The sequence below is a fragment of the Narcine bancroftii genome, chromosome 13, assembly GCF_036971445.1.
Source record: "Narcine bancroftii isolate sNarBan1 chromosome 13, sNarBan1.hap1, whole genome shotgun sequence".
Taxonomy (NCBI): Eukaryota; Metazoa; Chordata; class Chondrichthyes; order Torpediniformes; family Narcinidae; genus Narcine; species Narcine bancroftii.
The window spans coordinates 84,755,807-84,778,577 of NC_091481.1; the positions used below are offsets into that span (position 1 = coordinate 84,755,807).

The 22,771-nt window shown below is 43.0% G+C and overlaps 1 protein-coding gene across 3 annotated transcripts in view; it reads right to left on the reverse strand.

Moving 5' to 3' along the window:
• The window catches only part of timm50 (translocase of inner mitochondrial membrane 50 homolog (S. cerevisiae)), a 149,160-nt gene that overhangs the window by 22,064 nt on the left and 104,325 nt on the right, over positions 1 to 22,771 (reverse strand). For all 3 annotated transcript variants that reach the window (XM_069909404.1, XM_069909403.1, XM_069909402.1), the window contains 4 exons: positions 17,104 to 17,162; positions 15,501 to 15,620; positions 11,264 to 11,368; positions 4,967 to 5,065 (listed from right to left, as the gene is read on the reverse strand). In XM_069909404.1, the coding sequence (XP_069765505.1) occupies positions 4,967 to 5,065; positions 11,264 to 11,368; positions 15,501 to 15,620; positions 17,104 to 17,162 (383 nt within the window). The remainder of the gene's footprint in view (positions 1 to 4,966; positions 5,066 to 11,263; positions 11,369 to 15,500; positions 15,621 to 17,103; positions 17,163 to 22,771) is intronic.

Here is a 22,771-nt window from a genome sequence, read left to right on the forward strand (position 1 = left end):
CATGAGTACTGGTCTCAGGGGCTTCATGCAACCCACAATGACAGATTTAGGAGGTTTTTCTATTTTTTGTTCCTAAAAAAAGACATTTAGAAGCACCAAGAAACATCAAAACAATGAGATAGCGAGATAAGTGACCAAAGAAACATGAAAGTAAAACGAAGTTGCACAGACACATCAGAAAGCATAATTTGCAAGGATATGAGAGGGGAATTGATGGGATTTCTCTAAGAAGCCAGTATGAACTCAGCAGACCAAATTGTGCCATGGCAATATAACGATTCTAAAAACAGGGACAAGGCAGCAGAGAGTTCCAGACTTTAGAGCAGAGGCCGGCTGTTCCTAACGGAGCAATTAAAATTGGAACAGGCAAGAAATCAGAATTAGAGGAATGTAGAGCTCTATCTCAATACTATAGGAAGAAAGGAGCAAGCGAATTGTTGGGGGGGAGAAACACTTGGAGTTTTGAGGTAGTAAAACGTTCTGCATTCCAAATCTGGATTAAATTTCCACTCACAGTGACATTCTCTGAGTCTGATTATTTCTTTTACACTTGGATGAACAGATAACTGTTTACTTTATACATCTATTATATACAATTCACTCCTCGCCACACCACCCCACCCCACCCCCCTCCCCCCCCAAGACAAGTGTATTGTACAGTTTGTTGGTTAAAAATGTACAAGATGGAACTTCAGTAAAAACAAATAAATAGGGGCAGCACGGTTGGCGTGGCGGTTAGCACAATGCTTTTACAACACCAGTGATTGGGACCAGGGATTAAATCCCGCGTTGTTTGTACGTTCTCCCCGTGCCTGCGTGGGTTTTCCCCGGGGGCTCCAGTTTCCTCCCACTGTATGATTGTAGGTTAATTTGGCGGCACGGGCTCGTGGTCCGAAATGGCCTGTTACTGTGCTGTATGTCTAAATTTAAACTTACATTTTTTTTTAAAATGTAAAAAATTACAGAGAATTAACAAAAAATGTGGATGTAGGAATAAACTAAATATAAAGCAAATAGCAAGGGCACAACAAAGATCAAGGTGTAGAGTCTGTAGGCAGAGAGTGAGATGTGGACAAGAGATTTGGCACCAGTCTACATAATTTTCTTAAATGCCACAAACAGTTGTACTGAAGAGACATTGATATGTAATTAAGCACTCGTGGCTGTAACTACGCATGTCTTTCATCTGGAAATGAAAAGGTCCTTTGGGGAATCAGCCTCTAACACTATGGTTATAGTACTAGCAGTCTTTAAACTATCGTAATCTTAACTACACAGCAGGTCTGTCACTGCCGTTGCTCTCGGCAAGCCCCAGTCTTTTTCAGGAGGGGATGCTGTGTGCTCCAAAAGGCTCCCTGGGTGCCACAGGCCAACAGATGGGAGGTGGGAAGCAAAGGCAGAAGGCTCGTAATAATGCAGGCCACACATACTATTGTAGACATGGTCATTTCAGGGGAAGCTCAGATTACAGAACATGGGCAACACACTGCCTCGTCTGCCCCCAACACACCCCCTTCCCCCAATTCATCTATAAACTTTTGCTTTGTAAATATTGTAGAATTGAAGCTAGTGGCAACAGACAGATGGGATACAGAGGATTACTGAGGCTGTTAACCCTTTAAAGACTACTATAAGTTACAAGAACAAACAAGATTCTATTTCTCTATTGAGCGAGACATGGAAGTCTGCAGAAGCTGTGATTGTAGTAAAAACACAGAGATGTTGGAGGACCTCAACAGGTCTCTCCACATCGACAGGAGGTAAAGCAATATAACTGACATTTCGGGCCTGAGGTATACCTTGAAGAAGGCCTCAGGCCCAAAATGCCAGTTATATATCTTTCCCCACTGTAGATGCTGCAAGGCCTGCTGAGTTCCTCCAACACTGCTGTTTATTTCTCTATTTCCTCATCTCCCCGATGATGCTGCTGGATTCTGACTGAAGTAGTTGCACTTACTTACACATCTGCTGCTAAGAAAGGTCTTCCTCCTCTATCGAACACTGAGATAAAGTTCATATTTTAAAAAGCACAGTAACAGGCCCATTCGGCTCTCGAGCCCAATTATATCCACTTAACCGACAAGCCTGGTACGTTTTGAAAGGTGGGTGGAATCTGGAGCACCTGGAGGAAACCCACACAGACATGGGGAGAACTTCTTACCGACTGCACCAGATTCGAACCCTGGTGCCTGACACTGTCACAACATTGCGCTAACTGCTACACTGAGTGTGCCGCCCTTCAAACTTAAGAAACAGAATTCTTTGATTAAAATCTCCTGATTCTGGAAAAGGTTGTCTGGGCTCTGGGTTTCCACCAGGTTCAGAAACCATCACAACTGCTCCCCCTCCGCCATCAGACTCCTCAACATCAAACTCAGTCAGAGTCTTTTTAAAGTTCTCTCACTTTTGCACTTTATTGATTTTTCTCTCTCTGTATTGCACAGTCAGTTTGTTTACATGTCTTTATTTGTTTATATGTGTACGACAAAAAGTTTTTTTTCCACTGCCAATAAGTGGTCATTCTGCCTCACACACAGGAAAAAGAATCTCAGGGTTGTATGTGATGCCTTGTATATACTCTGACAATAAATCTGAAATCTACACTGCAAAGTCTAAGAGGATCACAGGCAAAGCAAAAAGAGAATTAGGGGTCTCCAAAAAGGAATCAAAAATTAGTTGAGATTTCAGTATTTTGAATATCTACATCAAATGAGTACAGAAAACTCCAATAACCTGATACAGGATCTATACATATACATATGGTCATTGTTTTGCCAAACTACAAGTTATTAATTCTGTTAATAATCCAAAACACCTTTTGTTCACCTTTTATCAAAAGAGAACCACATAATAGTATAATAATTGTTCTAGTGTTCTTAATGAGCATGCAGGAAATGGAACCCTGGTGAGCTTACAGGGAGCAAGGGAAGAGAGAACCCTGGTGATTTAAAAAGGATCATGGAAAACAGGGCTTCACTGAGTTTAAACCAACCATTCTCAACCCTTTTTTTGGGCTACATTCCCCTTAGGACTCTGCTCAAAGTTTAAGGGCCCCCTTCCCTGTGAAGCAGTCAAGTTTTGGTTTCTTCTCTCGTACCAATTGCTTAAAAAAACATTGAAAATATCTGTTACACGAGATGAAAAGAAAACCAGGCTTTTACTCAAATGTGCTGTGGTCCCCGTTGAGAATGGCTGGTTTAACTGAGCAGGGGGATCAGGAAGTTTAAAGGGAGTGTGGAAAATGGGGCCAATGTGAGTTTAAAACGAAGATGGGAAATGAGTTATAGAAAGTAGAAACGGAAGTTTGTAGAAACAGGGCTCTAATGAGTTTAAAAGGAGCTTTGAAAACATTGCCCGTTGAGTCAGGTTTGTTTGACGAGTTTTGAAAGCAGTTGTATTGGGGTAGAAGTGCTATGCTTGAGGTCGAAGAGTAGAGGCTTTCATGATTGAGGCTTCACAAGGTGGCTAAGTGGTGACAAGGCACGGTAGGTAAGTCAAGGCAAAGTCTTTCATCTTTCTTTCTTTTAACCCAGTACTATCTCTAGAGGTAGAAATGGCAGTGAGTGGCATGGTGTACACCATCTGTGCAATGTGAGAGTTCAAGGAGGAGACGAATATCTTTGATAACCACACTGACACAGAGTGAGTCGAGCTGCCGCTCCTCGCAGACCACATGAATGAGAGGGAGCAATAGCTGGACTCATTGAGAAGCATATAGGAAGTAGAAAGTGTTATGGATGAGTTTGAGAGAAGAGGGCACGTGCAAGTTCGGTCAGACAGGTATGTGATGACCAACAAGGAAAGCCAGGCAGTGCTGAAGTCCCCTACTAAGGCTATCGCCCTCTCTAACAAGTATATTGCTTTTGATGGCCTCCCAAAGGAAAGCTCAGCAGTGGCCACATTAATGGCCAAAGTCTTGATTTGTAGTAATAATAGGGGAATGTACTGTCAGGGTGAAGGCAGGTGTTTCTGTGGCCACACATGAGACTATGGGATAGTGCACTGCCTCCTTGGCAGTGTCTTGGAGCAGGTGCTGGACATTCTGAAAGAAAAGGGTGAGCAGGCCAGAGCTCATGGTCCGTGTTGTTACCAATGACATAGACAGGTAAAGAGAGGACATCTTGCAATGAGAATAGAGGGAGATAAAAGGTTAAAAATGAGGACCTCTATGGCTACGATCCTCGTGCCACATGGTGGTGAGGGTAGGAAGAGGAGGATAAGGTCAAATAATGCATGGCTGAAGAGCTGGTGCAGGCAGCAGCTACTTGGGATCTTTATTCACCTATGTTTACTGCCAACACCTTCCCTGTTCTTTTATCAACTACTTTCCTTTCAAGTGCATCTACACTGGAAGTTTCCAGCATTCCCTTGAATAAAGTTTCACATTAACATTCAGCAGGTAAAGTCCATAATACAAGCAGATCAAGCAGTAATATTTCAAACTTCAAAAAAAATAACTGTTGGGTTAGGAGAATAAGACTGATGGGTGCCCTCTGGGACTTGCCATGAACTCAATGGACTGAATGGCCTCTTTCTGTTTCGTAAGGAAATAAGCTGTTGCTTGACCCACTGAAAGTTTCCTGCACTTTCAGCTTTGATGTCAGATAGCCAGCAGTTTTCTGGTTTTCAAATGCTTTGGAATTCCCTCTGAGTACGATCTCATTAGTGGCTATCTCACGGCGATGGATGGCAGTGGAAGCACCCCCATCTGTAATAGCAGTGTTTTCTCCACGTTGGAAACTGGAATATGTGACAGTTCAAATTGAGGGATAATAGCTCTTACACCAGCCAAAGCACTTTATTCAACAACTTAGCAGCTTGCGCCAAAACGATTAGGAAGATTTGGCTCATTGCCAAATTAAATGTCTTATAGAAGTTTTCAGCACCTAGGAATTCACACCCTATTGTAGAGGCATTCTTAATATTCCACAAATGCAAAGTATAAAATCAGGAAAGGGGCAAATACCTTGATGTGGTGACCGTCCATGTAGCGAGTCGCATCCCTGAACAAACGATACATGATAAATCCATGTGGATCCACGCTGTCAATTAATGGATATGCTGTCTGTAAGGGATAAATTTGAAGAGATATCAACAACTAATCTGAATGCATACTCAGAGGTGAGTCAATATAAAACCAATCCCAACACATATACATCACCTAACCTGAAAACAAAATATAGTGGCCGGACATAGAGAACTGACCATGAGAGAGCAGAGTCTGGTGCAAGAATGGAAGGATGTTGTGAATGTTGGTGAAGAGCCCATGAATCAGGGAAGGGGACTTGTCAGTCATGGATGAGGGTCACTAAACTGGATGGAGATTGATTGTGACTGAATGAGCAATCTGTGACCCTGAAGAGAGTGAGGCTGGTTGGAGGGGAAAAGGGCAGAGGGGCTACTGAAAAGGACGGGGCTTAAGGACAGAAGAGCAGACTCTGCTGACCGCTGCTGCCATGGAACCTTCAGAAGTACAAATGAGCTTTAAGTAGGTTGCCTTTAGCCATGTGGCCACCCAAGAAATATGGAATATCTGAGTGAGAATCTCTTATTTGGAGTGAAACACGAGTCTGCCAATGCTGTGAGTGCAGTAAAAACATGGAAATGCTGGAGGATCTCAGCAGGTCTCGCAGCATCCATAGGAGGTAAAGATCTATGACTGATGAAACAAGTTCAACAGACTAAGCAGTAAGTCCAAAAGTCTGAAATAAAGTGATTGGCAAAAAATGATTGGGAGATGAGAATGTTTTGAAAAACGTTGAGTAATATTCTGTTATAAGCTGTCTGAAAGGGTGGCAGAAGCAGATTCAATCGTTCTTTTCAAATATTGTCTTTTTTTTTCATTTTTAATGTAGACACACAGCATGGTAACAGGCCATTTTGGCCCATGCGTCCATGCCGGCCAATTTACACCCCATTAACCTACACTTCTTGTACATTTCGAACGGTGGGAGGAAGCTGGAGCCCCCCCCACCCCCCAGTGAAAACCTACGCAGACACAGGGAGAACATACAAACTCCTTACAGACAGCGTTGGATTCAAACCCTGGTCCCGATCGCTGGCGCTTTAACCAAGGCTTTGGAAAGGACACAGAAGACGTTTACCAGGATGTTGCCTAGTTTAAAGGGCATGTCCAGCACAGAAATATGGGTTGAAGAACCTGTTCCTGTGCTGTATTGTCCAATGTTGTTGATGGAGGAAAAAGGAATTTCAGGATAACAGACCAGGTAGTAGATCTTATTGAATGGCTGTTTTAAAGATCTGCCAGAAAGGCCAGTGATTCTTGTAAAAACACGGAAATGTTGGAGGATCTCAGCTGGACTCGCAGAGTCCATAGAAGGTGAAGATATATTACCAACGTTTCAGGCCTAAGCCCTCCTTCACAGGCTATTTTGAACAAGGTTCAGGCCCGAATTAATCCCTGGGCGATTAATTCTGACTGTCCACCCAATCTTGTAAACCTCTTTCAGGTCTCCCCTCAGCCTCCGACACTCTGGAGAAAACAGCCCAAGTTTGTCCAACTTCTCCCCATAACTTCCCCGTGGGAAGAAGCTGATCCTCAGCCTGATGGCGCTGGCTCTGATCCTCCTGGATCTCTTCCCCTAATGGGAGCAGCTGAAAGATGCCGATTGCAGGGTGGAAGGAGTCCTCAATGATTTTGAGCGCCCTCTTCAGATAACGATCCCGGTAGATCACGTTGATTGGTTGGGGGGGGGTTGGGGAAAGATGGTCCTCTCTGCCACCCTTATGGTCCTGTGGATTGACCTGCAATCATGGTCAGCTCTCCTTCCCTCAGTGGAAGGATCTATGTGCCCTGCACGAAAGGGGATTTCGTGATAACGAGTAATCCCTGTCAAGCACTGGAAAAGCATCACCACAATCTATCACCTCATGATGCTTTTCCAGCATCACTTAGACAAATATTATCATATTTCTGTTTATGGTAAGTGCTTGCCATAAAATGAAAATACACGCTCGAAGATGCTTGCATTTTGTGGCCTTCTCAAGTCATACAAATGCCCATTTTAAACACCACTCTGAATAACAATTCTCCTAAACCATTAAAATCAGTATCAGGTTTATTGTTATGAACGTGTCACAAAGTTTGTTACATCTACAGCAGCGGCATTGTGCATTACCGGTGAAAAAATGCTATAAATTACGACTGTTTGAAGAATAAATAAATAAATTAGTGCAAAAGAAGAGAGAAAAAAGCGAGGTGGTGTCTGTGGTTCATTGTCTATTCAGAAATCTGATGGTGGAGGGGGAAGAAGCTGTTTTGTAACATCAGGTGTTTGAGACACGGGAATTACTCACTGGTTGCGAAGCAAGGTCAAAAAGTAATTGGGCTGCTGCTAAGTAGAGTTAGGGTTAGGGTTAAGTCAGAGTCCACAGAGACAAGCTGGTCAGCCCAGTGTGTCTATGCTGGCCAGCAGCTATTTATAGGAATCCCATTTTACTGCACTTAGGCGGCAATCTTCTATGTTAGGGTTCCATTTAAATACAGTAAAAACCCATGTTATCCGGCACCGATGAGGATTGGAATATGCCAGATAAGTGAATTTTCCGGTCGCTTGAGATTGTGTGTTGCGTGATTGGTGAAATAACGGTGGGCCGCACCAATTTTAAACCCATATTTTTTACCTATTTATTTGCCAATTGCTCGAGGCCGCCATTTGCATGAATTCTGGATAACTCTATTTTTTCACAAACATTTCTATGACTGCTCCCACCTGCATTGAATTTGTCCATCGTTATTGAATGAAGATCTACCGGGACCAATGCCTGAAGAGGGCGCACAAAATCAGTGAACCGGTGCGGACTCGAAAGGCCAACATGGCCTGTTTCCACTCCGTAAATGGTTATATGTCATTCAATCCAGATTTCAACCATCCCCTTGGTGAAACATTTCTTCCTCAGATTCCCTTGAAATCATTTATCCCCTACCCTAAACATGCCTTCTGTTTTCAATGCCTTGCTAAGGGGAAAAATTTCCTTCTATCTACCATATCTATGGTCCTCATAATCCATTTCAATTCCCCGTCCCATTTCCTTGCAGACATGTCTGACCATGGTCTCATGCACTGCCAGACTGAGACCACCAACAAATTGGAGGAATAACACCTCATCTTCTGTCTTGGCTCCCTTAACATAGACTTCTCCGGTTTCCGATATACCCACCCTCCCCCCCTTTCCCCCAGCTCTGTCACTCTCACAAAACCCAATGATCTTTTATTTAATGGAACACAAACTAAACAAAGTAGTTCAAAGTATAGAATAAAATCTTAACTAAATATGTTACTTTGTGGAATACAATCCTATTTGTAATAATAAAACATGCCAATACAGTTTTATTCGCCACGAGAGAGTGGCTGGGCCAAAATTATCCTGAAACAATTTTAAGTTTACATTTGCCCAAGCATTCAGTGCGCACAGACTTTTGTCACAGGAAAAAAAAATTTGCACGACTTAAGATTTTTGCGCACACTGAGGGAACATTGATGCAGCTGGAAAAAATAAGGCTGCAAAATGGCAGATGGAATTTAATGCAGGCAAGTGTGAGGTGTTGCATTTTGGAAGGACATATCAAGAAAGGTCGTGCATACATATGGTAGAGCACTGAGGAGTGTGGTAGAACAGAGAGCTATGCGATACAAAATTCCCTGAAAATGGTATCATAGGTAGATAGAGTTGTAGAGAGAGCTTTTGGCTCATTGGGCCTTCATAAAACAAAGTATTTAACACAGGAGCTGGGATGTTGTCGTGAAGTTTGGCGAGGCCAAATTTGGAGTATTGTGTGCAGTTTTGTTCGCCCAGCTGCAGGAAGGATGTCAGCGGGATTAGAGGACCAGAGAGATTTGCAGGGGAGCTGAGTCGAGGGGAGGGGTGGACAGGTTGGGAACGTGGAAAGGTAAGGGGAGATTTCACAGAGGTGTGCAGAATTATGATAGGCAGGCTTTTCCCACTAGGGATGGGTGGAATAGAAACTGGAGGACATGGATTGGGATGGAGGGGGAATGCTCGGGGGCGGGGGGGTTCATTGGGGGGATCTTTACGTGGAGGAGGTATGGAGTGAGCTGCTAGATGGGTTGGTGAATGGGAGCTTGATTTTGAAATTTTAGAGATTTGTATGGACGGGGAGGGCGTGGTCCATGTGAATGTCGGTGAGACTAGGCAAGATGGTGGTTCAGCACAGACTGTAGGGGCCAAACTTCACCACAACATTCCAGCACCTGTGTTCAATACTTTGATTAATGAAGCCCAATATGCCAAAAGCTCTCTTTACGACCCAATCAACCTGTGACACCACTTTCAGGGAATCTTGTATCTGTATTCTCAGATTCCTCTGTTCTACCGCACTCCTCAGTGCCCTACTGTTTCTGCGCGGTAGCGTTCTGTGGCTTTAACTTCCCAACAGAATGCACAAGATATAGCCTATCTAATGTAGTAACATAACTTTCCTGTTCTCGGCCAGTGAAGGCATATCCCAAATGCATTCTTTATTATTTATCTGAGCCCCTACCCTTGGTAAGCTTGGAACTTCTACACTAAGGCCCCTCTGTATTTCTGGGGTCCTACCTAGCATTGCGCTCATCCTTGGTTTATTGGGCCTGGAAAATTTATCACTTCACATTTTTTAGAATTTAATTCCCTGCCCAGCATGCTGCAGTTTAGTAACAACAAGAAGTTAGCAAATAAACATCCCCCTGCAAGCAGACAGAAACCTGCCACTCCACATTCTTTGTTTTCAGTTCCAGAACAAGTTCATCTGATTTGGATCACTTCATTTGCAATCTTGCTTTAAGAACATCTTTGAATATTTAGTAGTGAGCATGTGCCTAGAGACTGAATCTGTTGCAGAAGTTTTTTTTTGTTATTTACTTTTCAGCTGGCATTTCCCAAACACTGGCTTCACACCAAACCACAGTTCAGTGAACACAAGAAAATGCTTACATTATTATAACACCTTCACTGACTCTACAGTTAATCAAGCAAAAGTAATAAAACAGAGAGCTGAGGATACTCAGTAGGACAAGCAGCACCTGTGGGGAGTGAAACAAGATCTTCCATCAGGACTAGAAAAGTAAGATTAAAAACACAGTGCTGGAGAAACTCGCAGGCCAAACAGTTAGTACGTAACTTCTTTCTTTGGCTTGGCTTCGCGGACGAAGATTTATGGAGGGGGTAAAAGTCCACGTCAGCTGCAGGCTCGTTTGTGGCTGACAAGTCCGATGCGGGACAGGCAGACATGGTTGCAGCGGCTGCAGGGGAAAATTGGTTGGTTGGGGTTGGGTGTTGGGTTTTTCCTCCTTTGCCTTTTGTCAGTGAGGTGGGCTCTGCGGTCTTCTTCAAAGGAGGTTGCTGCCCGCCAAACTGTGAGGCGCCAAGATGCACGGTTTGAGGCGATATCAGCCCACTGATTCACAAAATGGTGAGGCGGGGGTGGGGGAAGAAGCAGAGGCGGGGAGGAGCATGTTACCACAAAGACAGGAGATAATGGGTGAATAAGGGAGGGAGGGCACACCAGCAATGGGGGGGGGGGGGGGGGGGGGAGGGAGGATAGCTCTGTGAATGGAGAGTTAAGGAAAAGAAAACAAGGGGAAAGGAAGGGAGGGGGAATGGGGAGTGGGTTAGCAGAAATAGGAGAAGTCAATGTTAATGCCATCTGGTTGGAGAGTTCCCAGACGGAAAATTAGGTGTTGTTCCTCCAATTTATGGGTGGTCTTGGTGGGACAGTACATGAGGTCAAGGACAGACATGTTGGCATGGGAATAGGGCATGGAATTGAAGTGGTGGAAAAATAAAAGGAATGTTTTACCTTGCATAAAGTGGGAAGGGCAGAGAAAACAGGAAATGTCCAATGGAGCTGAAACCAAGGCTGTCCAGCTCTTGCAGTTGCTTTTTGTGCCATCCAAGAGGGGGAAATGATTTCTGGTTATTCACTGCTGGCTGACCTGTCTGGCAAGAGTGTAAATGAAGAAAGAAGAGAAACTGAAATGCACAATACAGCTGATGCTGGAAACCTGAATTAAAAGGAAAAGCTGAAAATATTCAACAGATCAAGTAGCATCTGTGAATAGAGAAAAGGTTGACAGATCAGAACTGAAACAAATAGAAAGGACTGGTTGACTGAAGGAGTGCAATTCAATGTTGAGTCCTGGGGGCTGCGACCTGTTTTTGCTGAAGCAGTGTAGGAGGTACAAGATCAAGAAAGATTATTAAAAAAACAAGAAGTGAATCCAAAACTAGATGGTAAACTCACCATTCCCGTTTCCGTGGTGAAGATAACAATTTCATAGAGTGGCGCTAACTGCTGGAAAAGGTAGTCTATACCTGGCCTCTTCTTAAACCGCCAGCCTGTGACTAACTTAAAACAAAGACAGAAAGTGTGAGTCAATTTAAACACGTTGAAGCCAGACTCCATATTCAGTGAGCTAAGAAATTTAAGTTTTATTTACAACACAGTAGAAGTCAATTCTGGCCATTTAAACCCAGGCCGCTCAATTACGCCCAAATGAACCTACAACCCCGTACATTTTGGAGCGTGGGAAGAAACCAGAGTCTCCCCCCCCCCCCCCCCAGGGAAAACCCACGCAGACACAGGGAGAACATACTTACAGACAGTGCCGGATTCGAACCCAGGTCGCTGGCGCTGAAATTGCATCACGCTAACTGTGCTACCCTATCCAATGGTACTACACAAATAAAATTATTGGGGTTCTCCTCGTCTAAATTTATCTCTCAACCAAAAAGAACCATCACTAAAAATCATTATTTTGCAAATTATTATCTTGCAATGTTTTCAATGAGTTACTTGATTATTGCCTTTATATTACAAATAGGGATCCCATTGGCTCTCGTGCACAAACAAATGCCCTGTTTTCCTGTGAATACTACCACATAGCCGGTCAATAACTTACACTTTTCACAATTTTCTTCTTTGCCGAAAAGTATCTTCTATCTCTTGAAACTAAGGTGCAGATTTTTTAAACCAGTTGCATTAGCCTTGACAATAGGCATCAGGTGTCCCAGACACCAGAGTCAGGATTCCCCTCATCTTCACCTACCACCCAAACAGCCTCTGCATCCAGCATATCATCCTCCACTATTTCCGCCACCTACTACAACCAGACACATTTTCCCCTCTATTCCCGTCTCTACCTCCTGCAGGAACTGCTCCCTCCATGACTCCCTTGTCCACTCATCGCCCCCTAGGAACCGTTTCCTGCAGCTGCAGAAAGTGCTCCACTTGCGCCCACACTTCCTCCCTCACCACCATTCAGGGCCCCAACCTGTCCTTCCCAGTGAAGCAACACTTCACGTGTGAATCGGCAGAGGTCATCTACTGTATCCAGTCCTCCCGCTGTGGCCTCCTCGACATTAGAGAGCCTGGACTCAGACTGGAAGATCACTTTGCCTTCACTCTGTCCTCTGCAATGACGGGATCTCCCAATAGCCAACCATTTCAATTCCACACCCCACTCCCGCACCAACATGTTTATCCATGGCCTTAACCACTGCCAAACCAAGGGCATCCGTGTATTGGAGCAGCAACACCTAATACTCCATCCGGGTGTTCTCCAATCAGACAGCATTAACATCGACTTCTCCAGATTCCTCTAGGTCACTCCCTGACCTCCCTCTGTCTCCTTTCCTCCAGCTCTCCATGCCCTTCCCTATCGATTCCCTCCCACTATCACCTCAGCTTTTTCTCATGGTGTCCCTCCCATATCTACCTTTAAAACAAAGTGCACCACGTTGAGTCAATTCAAAACAACTCAGAGGCATTCAATATTTGTTTCTTATGTCTTTCATAACATACTGAGGCCAGATATGAAATACATGTTCCCATTAAATGGCACTTTTCTCATAGAGAAATGAGCAAATCAATGCTAATTCCGATTCATCGAGCTGGGAGTCTTCTATAATAACTGAAAGCATGCTGAAGTCACCCACACCCACCCCTCATTTTATACTTAATGTTTAAAACATAGGGTGACTGCACAACCCAGCCCTTTGAAATGGTTTGTGTGAAGAGATTTAATCTGAACTCTAATGCACTTCCAACATCAACTTGTTCGTGCTTCCAGGAGAGAACCCAGAACTTCTCCAAGCTCAAGGTAACATAATAAAACAGCATTTCCAAGAATATTAAATTATAAAAGTTCTCATCATCTTGCCTCAGGACAACTGTTTTCATTATACCTCTACATTGTTTAAAAGTACTGTAATAAAGATCACTGTGGTCCCTCCTCTCTGAAAAGCAGCATATGGGGAGTCCTCACCTCTCTGCAACCACCTGCTCCCTACTCAGGTGCTCATGTTACCTTGGACTGCCCACTCAACAGGTGTGGGTTTCAGCGGATTCAATGAAATAATTAAGCACACTGATACTAGTAGTCACTGCACAGTCTGCGAAATTGTCGAGTCGAAGCTCAACGTGGATTGGAAGTAGAGGTAATGGCAACTGGTCTCAGCACCTCTGAAATCAGGTGGGAAGGAACAAAATCCCTATTTTGCTGTCTGAATTTGAGCATGCATTGGAAACAGCCACAACATTGATGCCCTCAGTAGCAGGCAGACTGGAGTGAAGAGATAAGCACACAAAGAACCATTAATTGAGGAAAGCAAGGGTGGTAGAGCATGGCAAAAGTAATTGGACAAAACAGGCTGAAAAGGAGCAGAAGTGGAAAAAGATTAAGACAGAGCAACTGTTTTTTCTTATTTACTCATTCATGTCAAGTCCACCCTTAATCACCCACCTTTAAATGCTTGTAGCTTGCAAGGATGTTTCAGAGAGCAGAACCCTAAGACTCTGGAGTGAGGCCAAACCAAAATGGAGATTTTTCTTCCTGAAAGACTGAGGTGAATTTCTATACCAATCAAATAACTTCACGACCCTTCAAAAATGTTACAGCGCCAGTAACCCAGGCTGGAATCTGTCGCTGTCTGTAGGGAGTTTGTACGTTCTCCTGGTGTCTGCGTGGTTTTCCTCCCACCCTTCAAAACGTACGGTTGGGGGGGGTGGGCTGGAAGGGCCAGTTACCGTGCTGTATGCTTAAATTTAAATGTTTAAAATTTAATGGTACTAACTTTACATTCCAAATTTATTTAAAGTTAAGTTCTTTTGGTTCCAAGGAGGTGGAGTATTCAGTCTAGAAGTCTTGCAACAACTGTACAGGACATCAGACCATACCTGGAGCATGGTATTTTGCTTGCAATCTTTTTTTTAATGCAGAGATGAAATAGAGTGAGAGGCAGATCATAGGGTGTTCAAATGATTTATTCTTGGGATGGGGAAGGGGCTTTTTTTTTTATATAAGTAAATAGGTGGGTCATAAACTCATTGCAATTTAGATGAGTGAAATGTGATCTTATTGAAACAAAACATTTCAAGGAGGCTGGGCAAGGTAAACTTTGAGATAATATTGGGAATCTGGAAGCAGCATGGTTTCAGAATGAGTGGCCGTCCTTTCCAGAGATGAAAAGGAATTTCTTCTCTCAGAGAACTGGAATTCTCCATCTCAGAGAGACATGAGGGATTATTCATTGAATGTACTTAATGCCAAGAGAAGCCTATGGGGAGATGAGGTCTACAGTAAACAGGCAAGGAGAGTGGAGGGCAAGTTCAGAAAACGTTCATCACAGTGACTGTTGATGCAGCCTCTAAGGGCCAGGTGGCCTATTCCTGGATCTAGATCTACAGTTATCGAAACAACAGGCACGAAATAGAGACCACTTGATGCAATGTGCCAGTGCCAGGTAAAAAAAAAGCTACCCAAACTGAACCTGCCTTTGAGCACTATGTCCACAGACCTGCAGGCTGTGTGTGGTTTGTCCAGCACACCCAGATACATTATAAATGCTGAGCAATTCTCCCCTCCCCATACCACTCTCTCAGGTAGCAAGTTCCACACCCCCACCATCTTATGGGTAAGAAATATTTTCTTCATCTCCCCACTACTTGTACCAATGACTTTATTTCCATGTTCCCTGATTTTGATCCCCTAAGGAAAACAATTTTCTCTATCTAGACACTTGATAAGTTTGTAATACTCAATTAAATCTCTCAGGACTCGAAGAACACTGTGTTGTCCCATCTTTCCTCAGAGTTACAGATTTTAATCTGTTCTTTCCTGTAATGTGCTCAAGGCTTCTGGATACTGGTCTAGTAACCAGTATACCACAATATACCCTGTGGCTTATCCTAGGAAATTTTTTAAAAAGCATTTTTCCTTCAGTGTTGAAAAAAGAACTAGGCATGATGCTTTAATCTGAAAAGCAAGCCAATTAAATAGGTCTGAACATTGTTAGGTATAGTTAGATTAATGATAATAATGTGTTGCAGTTATGGCAGTCAAATAGTTTTTTTAAAAAAAGGCTTTTTAATGAATAATGAAACTTTACTTTAAACAAAACATAGAAAATTCTCTTCATTTTCCTTCCACTTGCTAACGGATGCCTGGAGGTGTTGTAGAATCAGGTGCTGTGAGACTTACCGACCATTCTGGGTGCAGTAACACATCTGTCAGCTCGAACACAACAGTGTACGGTGGCTGGTAATACGGCTCTTTAAGGGGGTCTGGCAGCAGCTTCTGACTGGTGGGCTCAATTATCATCTGGGGAAAAAAAGGAATGAAAGAAAAAGGCAGGATCAAAGAAATGTGCAACAGCTTATGTTACAAGGGCAAATTTGTAAAAAAAACAATACTTTGATCAGGCTGCAGAGGCAGGGAAAGGAAAGTTTCTTTTCAGAGCGTCCCTCCCATCTATTGATGACAACCTCAATGCCACTAGTTTTCTATTGTTGCATACAGAGAGCTGCTGCCTCAGCCAGCTCCCAGCTGTCAGGGGATTACTACACACCTGATCCTTGACGTGGAGCACAGGACAGCCCACCGCAGCCATCGTAACATCGACTGGCGGTAACACAAGTACCCTTAATAACCCATTTATTGCAGTTGTGTGTCAAACACCACCACCCAGTCAGCTGGCTTTGGTCTCTGCCTCCAGAGACAGCTGTTTGCTTTCAGTTGGAGGGGCTGCAATTTCGCTGGTCTGGAAGACCAGCTTTCAGCACAGCTGCATCAGCGAACAATCTGATTTCACACAAAATTTAATGTCCTCAGCGGGTCCGACATCAGGAAGGCAACATTATCGTTTCAAGATTTTAACGAGTGAGATAGGTTATGTTAATACTTTCAAAGGGCTCCGGTGTAGTTTGCAAATATTCTGCGTGATAATGAATTAAAAGTCTGTGTCTAACATTTTAAACAAGAGAGAACAACTAACATTAAAAAATGAATCTCATTAGATCTCTCCCTACACTAAAATGATTTCCTGTATAGTAATGGAATGTCAGGTTTCAGAAAATCATGAGAAAGGAGTCATTGAACTTTGGAAATGGATGGGAGAAAATGATGAGAAATGTTGAGGTTACAGGACATTATAATAAATAACAGAGGAAACAACATCTAAATGTCAGCATTGTCTGATACCCCTTTACTCCAGAGGATTGCAAAATCTTGCTAATCTCTATTTCAATAGTCCATCGATGCTCAGTTTCTGAGTATATTCTAATGCAGACCAAAAGGTTTTGAGGTACCAAAGGAAGTCATGGCCTGTAGTATCAGGGAGAAACAATTAGAGGCAGGAATCTTGTTGAGTTTCAGAGCAAGTCAATTGGTCTAATCCTCCTCCTACTTGTTTGAACTCCACCATGTCCATTCACCATATGGCAAATGGATAGAGTAAGGTCTGAAAAGACACCCGGCAATGCCACACTTTTGGTCGGTGTAGTCTACAATTTTAGGAATTTACTTATTGACCAGGAGGAATCTAGTCACGTCCATGTCATGAATCGCACCTATGAATTGAGTGAATACAGACCGGTTGCATAGCCTGACGAAGGGCTCAAGCTTGAAATGGTGTTTCTGCATCTTTATCTTTGCTCTATAAAGGACACTGATTGACCTGCTGGGTTTCTCCAGCGTTGTGTTTTGACTTCAATCGTGGTGTCTGCAGACTTTCGTGCTATACTACAGGCTGTATGCTGTTCTGCTTAATGGGATAAATATCTCTTCATATTTTTAAAAGACCCACCTGTCTGTAATCTTTGAAGTAGCGATACGTTCTTCGTAACTGCTGGACCACAGGAGGATCTGTAAGACAAAGTGGCAGGCTTTAAACCAATAAATTCTTATTTGCCACCACCATTAAATGGATGCAACACCTCCCTCTAAATTACTTCTCAATAAAGAAAGATTTAACTAACTCACTGTTTGGTACCTTGGAAAAGTAGTACCTTTAAGCCTGGATATAAAGTTATATACAAACATACATAATTTAAACTATTTTAATGACTCAACTAGGTGCTTTTTGTTAAGCCATTTAAATTATTTTATCATCAAATGAGTAGCTGAGGTGAATAATATACCAGTAAAGATGCATTTAATGGAATCTAATAAACACCGAAGGGAGAAATCTGAATGGTATCCTGGCAAATGCTCATGCACAACCCAATAGACTAAAAGGCTTGTGGAGGCCAGAGACAATTTAGGAATTTACTTATTGACCAGGAGGGAATCTAGTCACATCCACACCATGAATTTCACCTATAAATTGACTGAATATTGGCTGTATTCCCAATGAAGGGCTCAAGCCCGAAGCAGTGTTTATGTATCTTTATCTTTTCTCTATAAAGAACACCATTTGACCTGCTGGGTTGCTCCAGCGTTGTGTTTCTACTTCAATCACGGTGTCTGCAGACTTTCACGTTTTACTACAGGTTGTATGCTGTTCAGCTTCTGTTCCCTCCTTCTGCAGGGACTGCTCCATCCGTGACTCCCTCGTTTACTCTTCCCATCCCACTAATCGCCCCTGTGATCGCAGGAACTGCTCCACCTGCGCCCACACCTCCTCCCCAACCATTATTCAGGGCCCCAAACAGTTCTTCCAACGTTGTTTATAAATCTGCAGGGGTCATTTACTGCATGCAGTGCTCCCATTGCGGCCTCCTCTGTATCGGGGAGACCAGACGCAGACTCGGAGATCATTTCGTTGAGCACCTTTGCTCAATGACGGGGATCTCCCAGTGGAAACCCATTTTAATTTCACACCCCACTCCTGCAACAACATGTTTCTTCATGACCTCATGCACTGCCAAACCAAGGCTACCCATAAATTGGAGGAGCAACGCCTAATGTTTTGTGTAGGCACTCTCCAGCCAGATGGCTTCATTAACACTGACTTTTCCAGTTTCCAGCTACTCCCCTGTCTCTTTTCCTCCACTTCTCCACCCCATTCCCTCTCCATTCACAGAGCTATAACCTCCCCATCACTTCTCATATTCTTTTTCTCTTTTGTCCTGCTACCCATATCCACCTAAGATCTCTTGCCTCCTGGGACCTGTGCTCCACCCAACCCCCCCACCACCCCCACCATTTTATTCAGGCTCCTGCCTGTCTGCTTTTTGCTCATACCTTGATGAAGGGCTCAAGCCCGAAATGTTGGTTATGCATTTTTAAAAAATCTTTGCTATATGAAAAACGCTGTACGACTTGCAGAGTTTCTCCAATACTTTTGTGTGGACTAAAAAGCCTAAATTATCCATTCCTTTAAGTTCTAGCAACAGGTTGACTGGAAGAGAAACAAAAAAAACACTGCTAAAATTAAAAATAAATGCTTGGATAAAAATACCCCTAGACCTAGAAACCACAGGTCATTTTTTGATGTGTCACACAGTGAAGGGGCTACCATGATAGCAGTCTCAGCTCCAAGTCAGAAAGTAGTAGGTTCAGGTCTTACTTTATACAAGTTCAGCCTAACAAGCACTGTCTGCCACCAGTTTTTGGATGGTACATTAAAATGATACAAAATCCACAGGAAGCCTAAGGTTCCATCGCACTATTTCATATGTGGGATTTTTTTTCTCGAGTACAGTTATCGATAAGTTGAAATTCTGCCATGCCCGCAGGAAAAAGAACCTCAAGGTTGTATGTGATGTCATGGCGGTACTCAGACAATAAATCGGGAATTATCACTGATTCCTCAGTGTCATTACAGTATCCTCCTCAACCTACACCTGGAAACCGATGCGATTTCATTGCTGTTTGTGGGAGCTTGCAGCAAATGAATTGACTACCCTCCTCTCAAATTATAATAACAAAATAATTCTTTTTACTCCTGTTTGTTGTGGATCCCCCTTTATTGCCCTTCAATTGCATTCAAATTCAGTGGATTTTAGTCATTTTAGATGATATTGATGAGAGGACCACAGTGATAACTTCTGAATTATAAACAAATTCATCTAAGGACATAAAGAGGATGAGTGAATCAGAGTTTTACAGTAATCTGATAGATTAATAACTTTAATTCCAGGGTTTGGTAGAAGGAAGAAAGAAGGAGACTATTTTCTAAACAGGGAGAGAATTCAGAAATTGGAGATCGAATGGGCAGCATGGCTGGCGTAGCAGTTAGCGCAACGCCTTTACAGTGCTAGTGATCGGGTCTGGACTGGAGTTCAAATCCGGCGCTGTCTATAAGGAGTTTGTATGTCCTCCCTGTGTCTGCATGGGTTTTCTCCGGGGGCTCCGGTTTCCTCTCACCGTTCAAAATGAAACAGGAAATTGGGCAGCATGGACTCGTGGGCCAAAATGGCCTGTTGCCGTACTATATGTCTAAATTTAAATTTTAAATTTAAAAAAGAGACTGAGCAGTCTCAGTGCAGGATTCTCTAATTGCATTTGCCTTCCTTGCTACTGACTCCAGATGCAGGTTAACAATGCCAACATTCGCTCTGAGAGAATGAGAATATTTTTTTTTAAAATGGAAAGCTGATGCTTTATAAAGCAGTGGTTAAACCACATCTGGAAGACACCGAGCAGATTTGGACCCCATATCTAAAGAAGAATCTGTGGCATTGGAAGAGTAGGTTGATGAGAATGATCCCGGGGATGAGAGGGTTAATGTTTGATGGTTCTGGGCCTGCAGTGCTGACATTTGGAAGGATGAGGAAGGATCTAAACCCACTGAATATTGAAAGGGATGGATAAAGTGGATTTGTAGAGGATGTTTCCTGAAAGGGGATAGCCGTTCTCAACCTTTCTACTCACATACCACTTTTAACTATCCCTTTGCCATAAGTGCTCTGTGATTAGTAAGGGAGTTGGGGGGGGGGGGGGGGGGAGGTTGAGAACCACTGTTCTAGACCCAACTGTTACTGAAATATTTTCGTTTCAATTTTTTTTAATTGAGTTTAACATTTAAGCATAAATACAGATTTGACAATTACATCATAATTCATTTCTATACAAGTAAACATGTGCAAAAAAAAAAGCCAATAAGGAAAAAAAGTAGATAAAACTACATCGATAAATGCTTATATAATACCTCAAAAGCATCTAATTAAACAGTGGGTTTCAACCTTCTCTTCCCACCCACATCCCACCTTAAACAATCCCTTACTAATCACAGGGCACCAATGACATAGGGATTACTTAAAGCAGGATGTGAGTGGAAAGAAAAAAGTTTGAAAACCACTGGTTTAGAGGGATATAGGCCCAAATGCAGGCACGTGGGATTAGTTCGGATTGACTCTTTGGTCAACGTGGACAAGTTAGGCTGAAGGACTTATTTCACACGTGTATCTCTACACTGGGGCACACTAAAATGTCTAATAGACCTTCCTGGTGGCAGGTTTAATGGACCAGGCAACCTTATTTTGGGGTTCCTGCTGGCTGCATTCCCTGACATATGAGATGCCCAATAGCACTAGGTCTTTACCATCAAGGCTTACATCAGCAATGGCTATTTCTGTAAAACAGGGGAGGACAGCAGTGGTACGGGCAAGAGAAAATAGAAAAAAGATTGAGGTATGTGATCAATGCCCAATTATGGTCGCTATGTCTTACACACATGACCTTTAAGTCGACTGAGCTTTCCATATCCGATTACTGCATAATCAACACAATGGCAAACAACACTGAAGCAGTTTTTACAGTTTAAAATAATTATGCAGTACTTATATTAATGAGCCCATAATAGATCAGTACCAAACTTGAAAGCAGATGAAGACAGCAGCTGATTTTCAACAAGTCCAACGCATCGTATTTCTGGAACTACAGTCTCAGACATCAGCTCAATATAAAAGTTAAAACATTTGAAGTCACCTGGAAATTTTGAAGGGAAGTTTCCTTTAATGGCTTATTCTTATTTTAAAATATTATAATTTCAATTTTCCAAGTTTGCAAGGCTTTTACTCATTTACACAAATTCGTCGAGGTACTCGAGATGGCAGAGGTCGACAGCATCGAGTCCACGCTGCTGAAGATCCAGCTGCGCTGGATGGGTCACGTCTCCAGAATGGAGGACCACCGCCTTCCCAAGATCGTATTATATGGCGAGCTCTCCACTGGCCACCGTGACAGAGGTGCACCAAAGAAAAGGTACAAGTACTGCCTAAAGAAATCTCTTGGTGCCTGCCACATTGACCACCGCCAGTGGGCTGATAACGCCTCAAACCGTGCATCTTGGCGCCTCACAGTTTGGTGGGCAGCAGCCTCCTTTGAAGAAGACCGCAGAGCCCACCTCACTGACAAAAGGCAAAGGAGGAAAAACCCAACACCCAACCCCAACCAACCAATTTTCCCTTGCAACCGCTGCAATCGTGTCTGCCTGTCCCGCATCGGACTGGTCAGCCACAAACGAGCCTGCAGCTGACGTGGACTTTTTACCCCCTCCATAAATCTTCGTCCGCGAAGCCAAGCCAAAGAAAGAAAACAACCTTCCACTTCATAAAGGTGCATTTAGAAAAATTTAAGTCCAGTTTAAGATAGTAAAACATCCAAGAGTCTCAGATGCAATTCTTAGACCACAACATGGTCATCTATTATCCTTGTTTAAAAAAAAAACTTATCAATAACCACAGTAGGGTCCATGTATTAACACCTTGAATTTTCAAAATGTAAGTACATTCCAAACTTCTATAACTGCTTGCAAGTCGAAGTATTTCTCAATTTCAATTCTGAAACACCAGGCTTTAATTTTTGGCACATGTTCCCTTGCCCTTAAACACACAGCAGCAGAAAGTTTCACCTCAAAATAAATCACGCCCTAGCCTATATTTCATAAGTTATAAAACTAGTTTTTATTTCACTTTCAAAATGTAGGTGAGGTCAATTCAGGTTTGAGTGAGAACTGCTGGAGTCAGCCTCTCGTTTCCCACAGGTCTGAGTGGGACGTTCAATGGGTCACAGTGAATGATTAAGCTTCCCATAAAATAACAATCAAATGCTAGGTAGAAAGACTGGCCTGAATGACAATCATTCATTAAGTTATTTTAGCCAATGGACATATTTTTTTTTTCTTTTTTCTTTTGGCTTGGCTTCGCGGACGAAGATTTATGGAGGGGTAATGTCCACGTCAGCTGCAGGCTCGTTTGTGGCTGACAAGTCCGATGCGGGACAGGCAGACACGGTTGCAAGGGAAAATTGGTTGGTTGGGGTTGGGTGTTGGGTTTTTCCTCCTTTGTCTTTTGTCAGTAAAACCCCTGGTATCTGGCAACCTATTGGATTGGTAAATGCCGGATAAGTGAATTTGCTGGTTGCTTGAGATTGCGTGTTGTGTAGATTGGCAAATAAACAGCAAGGCACGCCAATTTTAAACTTCCTTATTTTTTACCTATTTATTTTCTGCAATTTTCTTTTTGCCAGTTGCTTGAATTCCGGATAACAGGAGTTTTATTGTATATTCTTTGGAAAGGGTGAAAGTT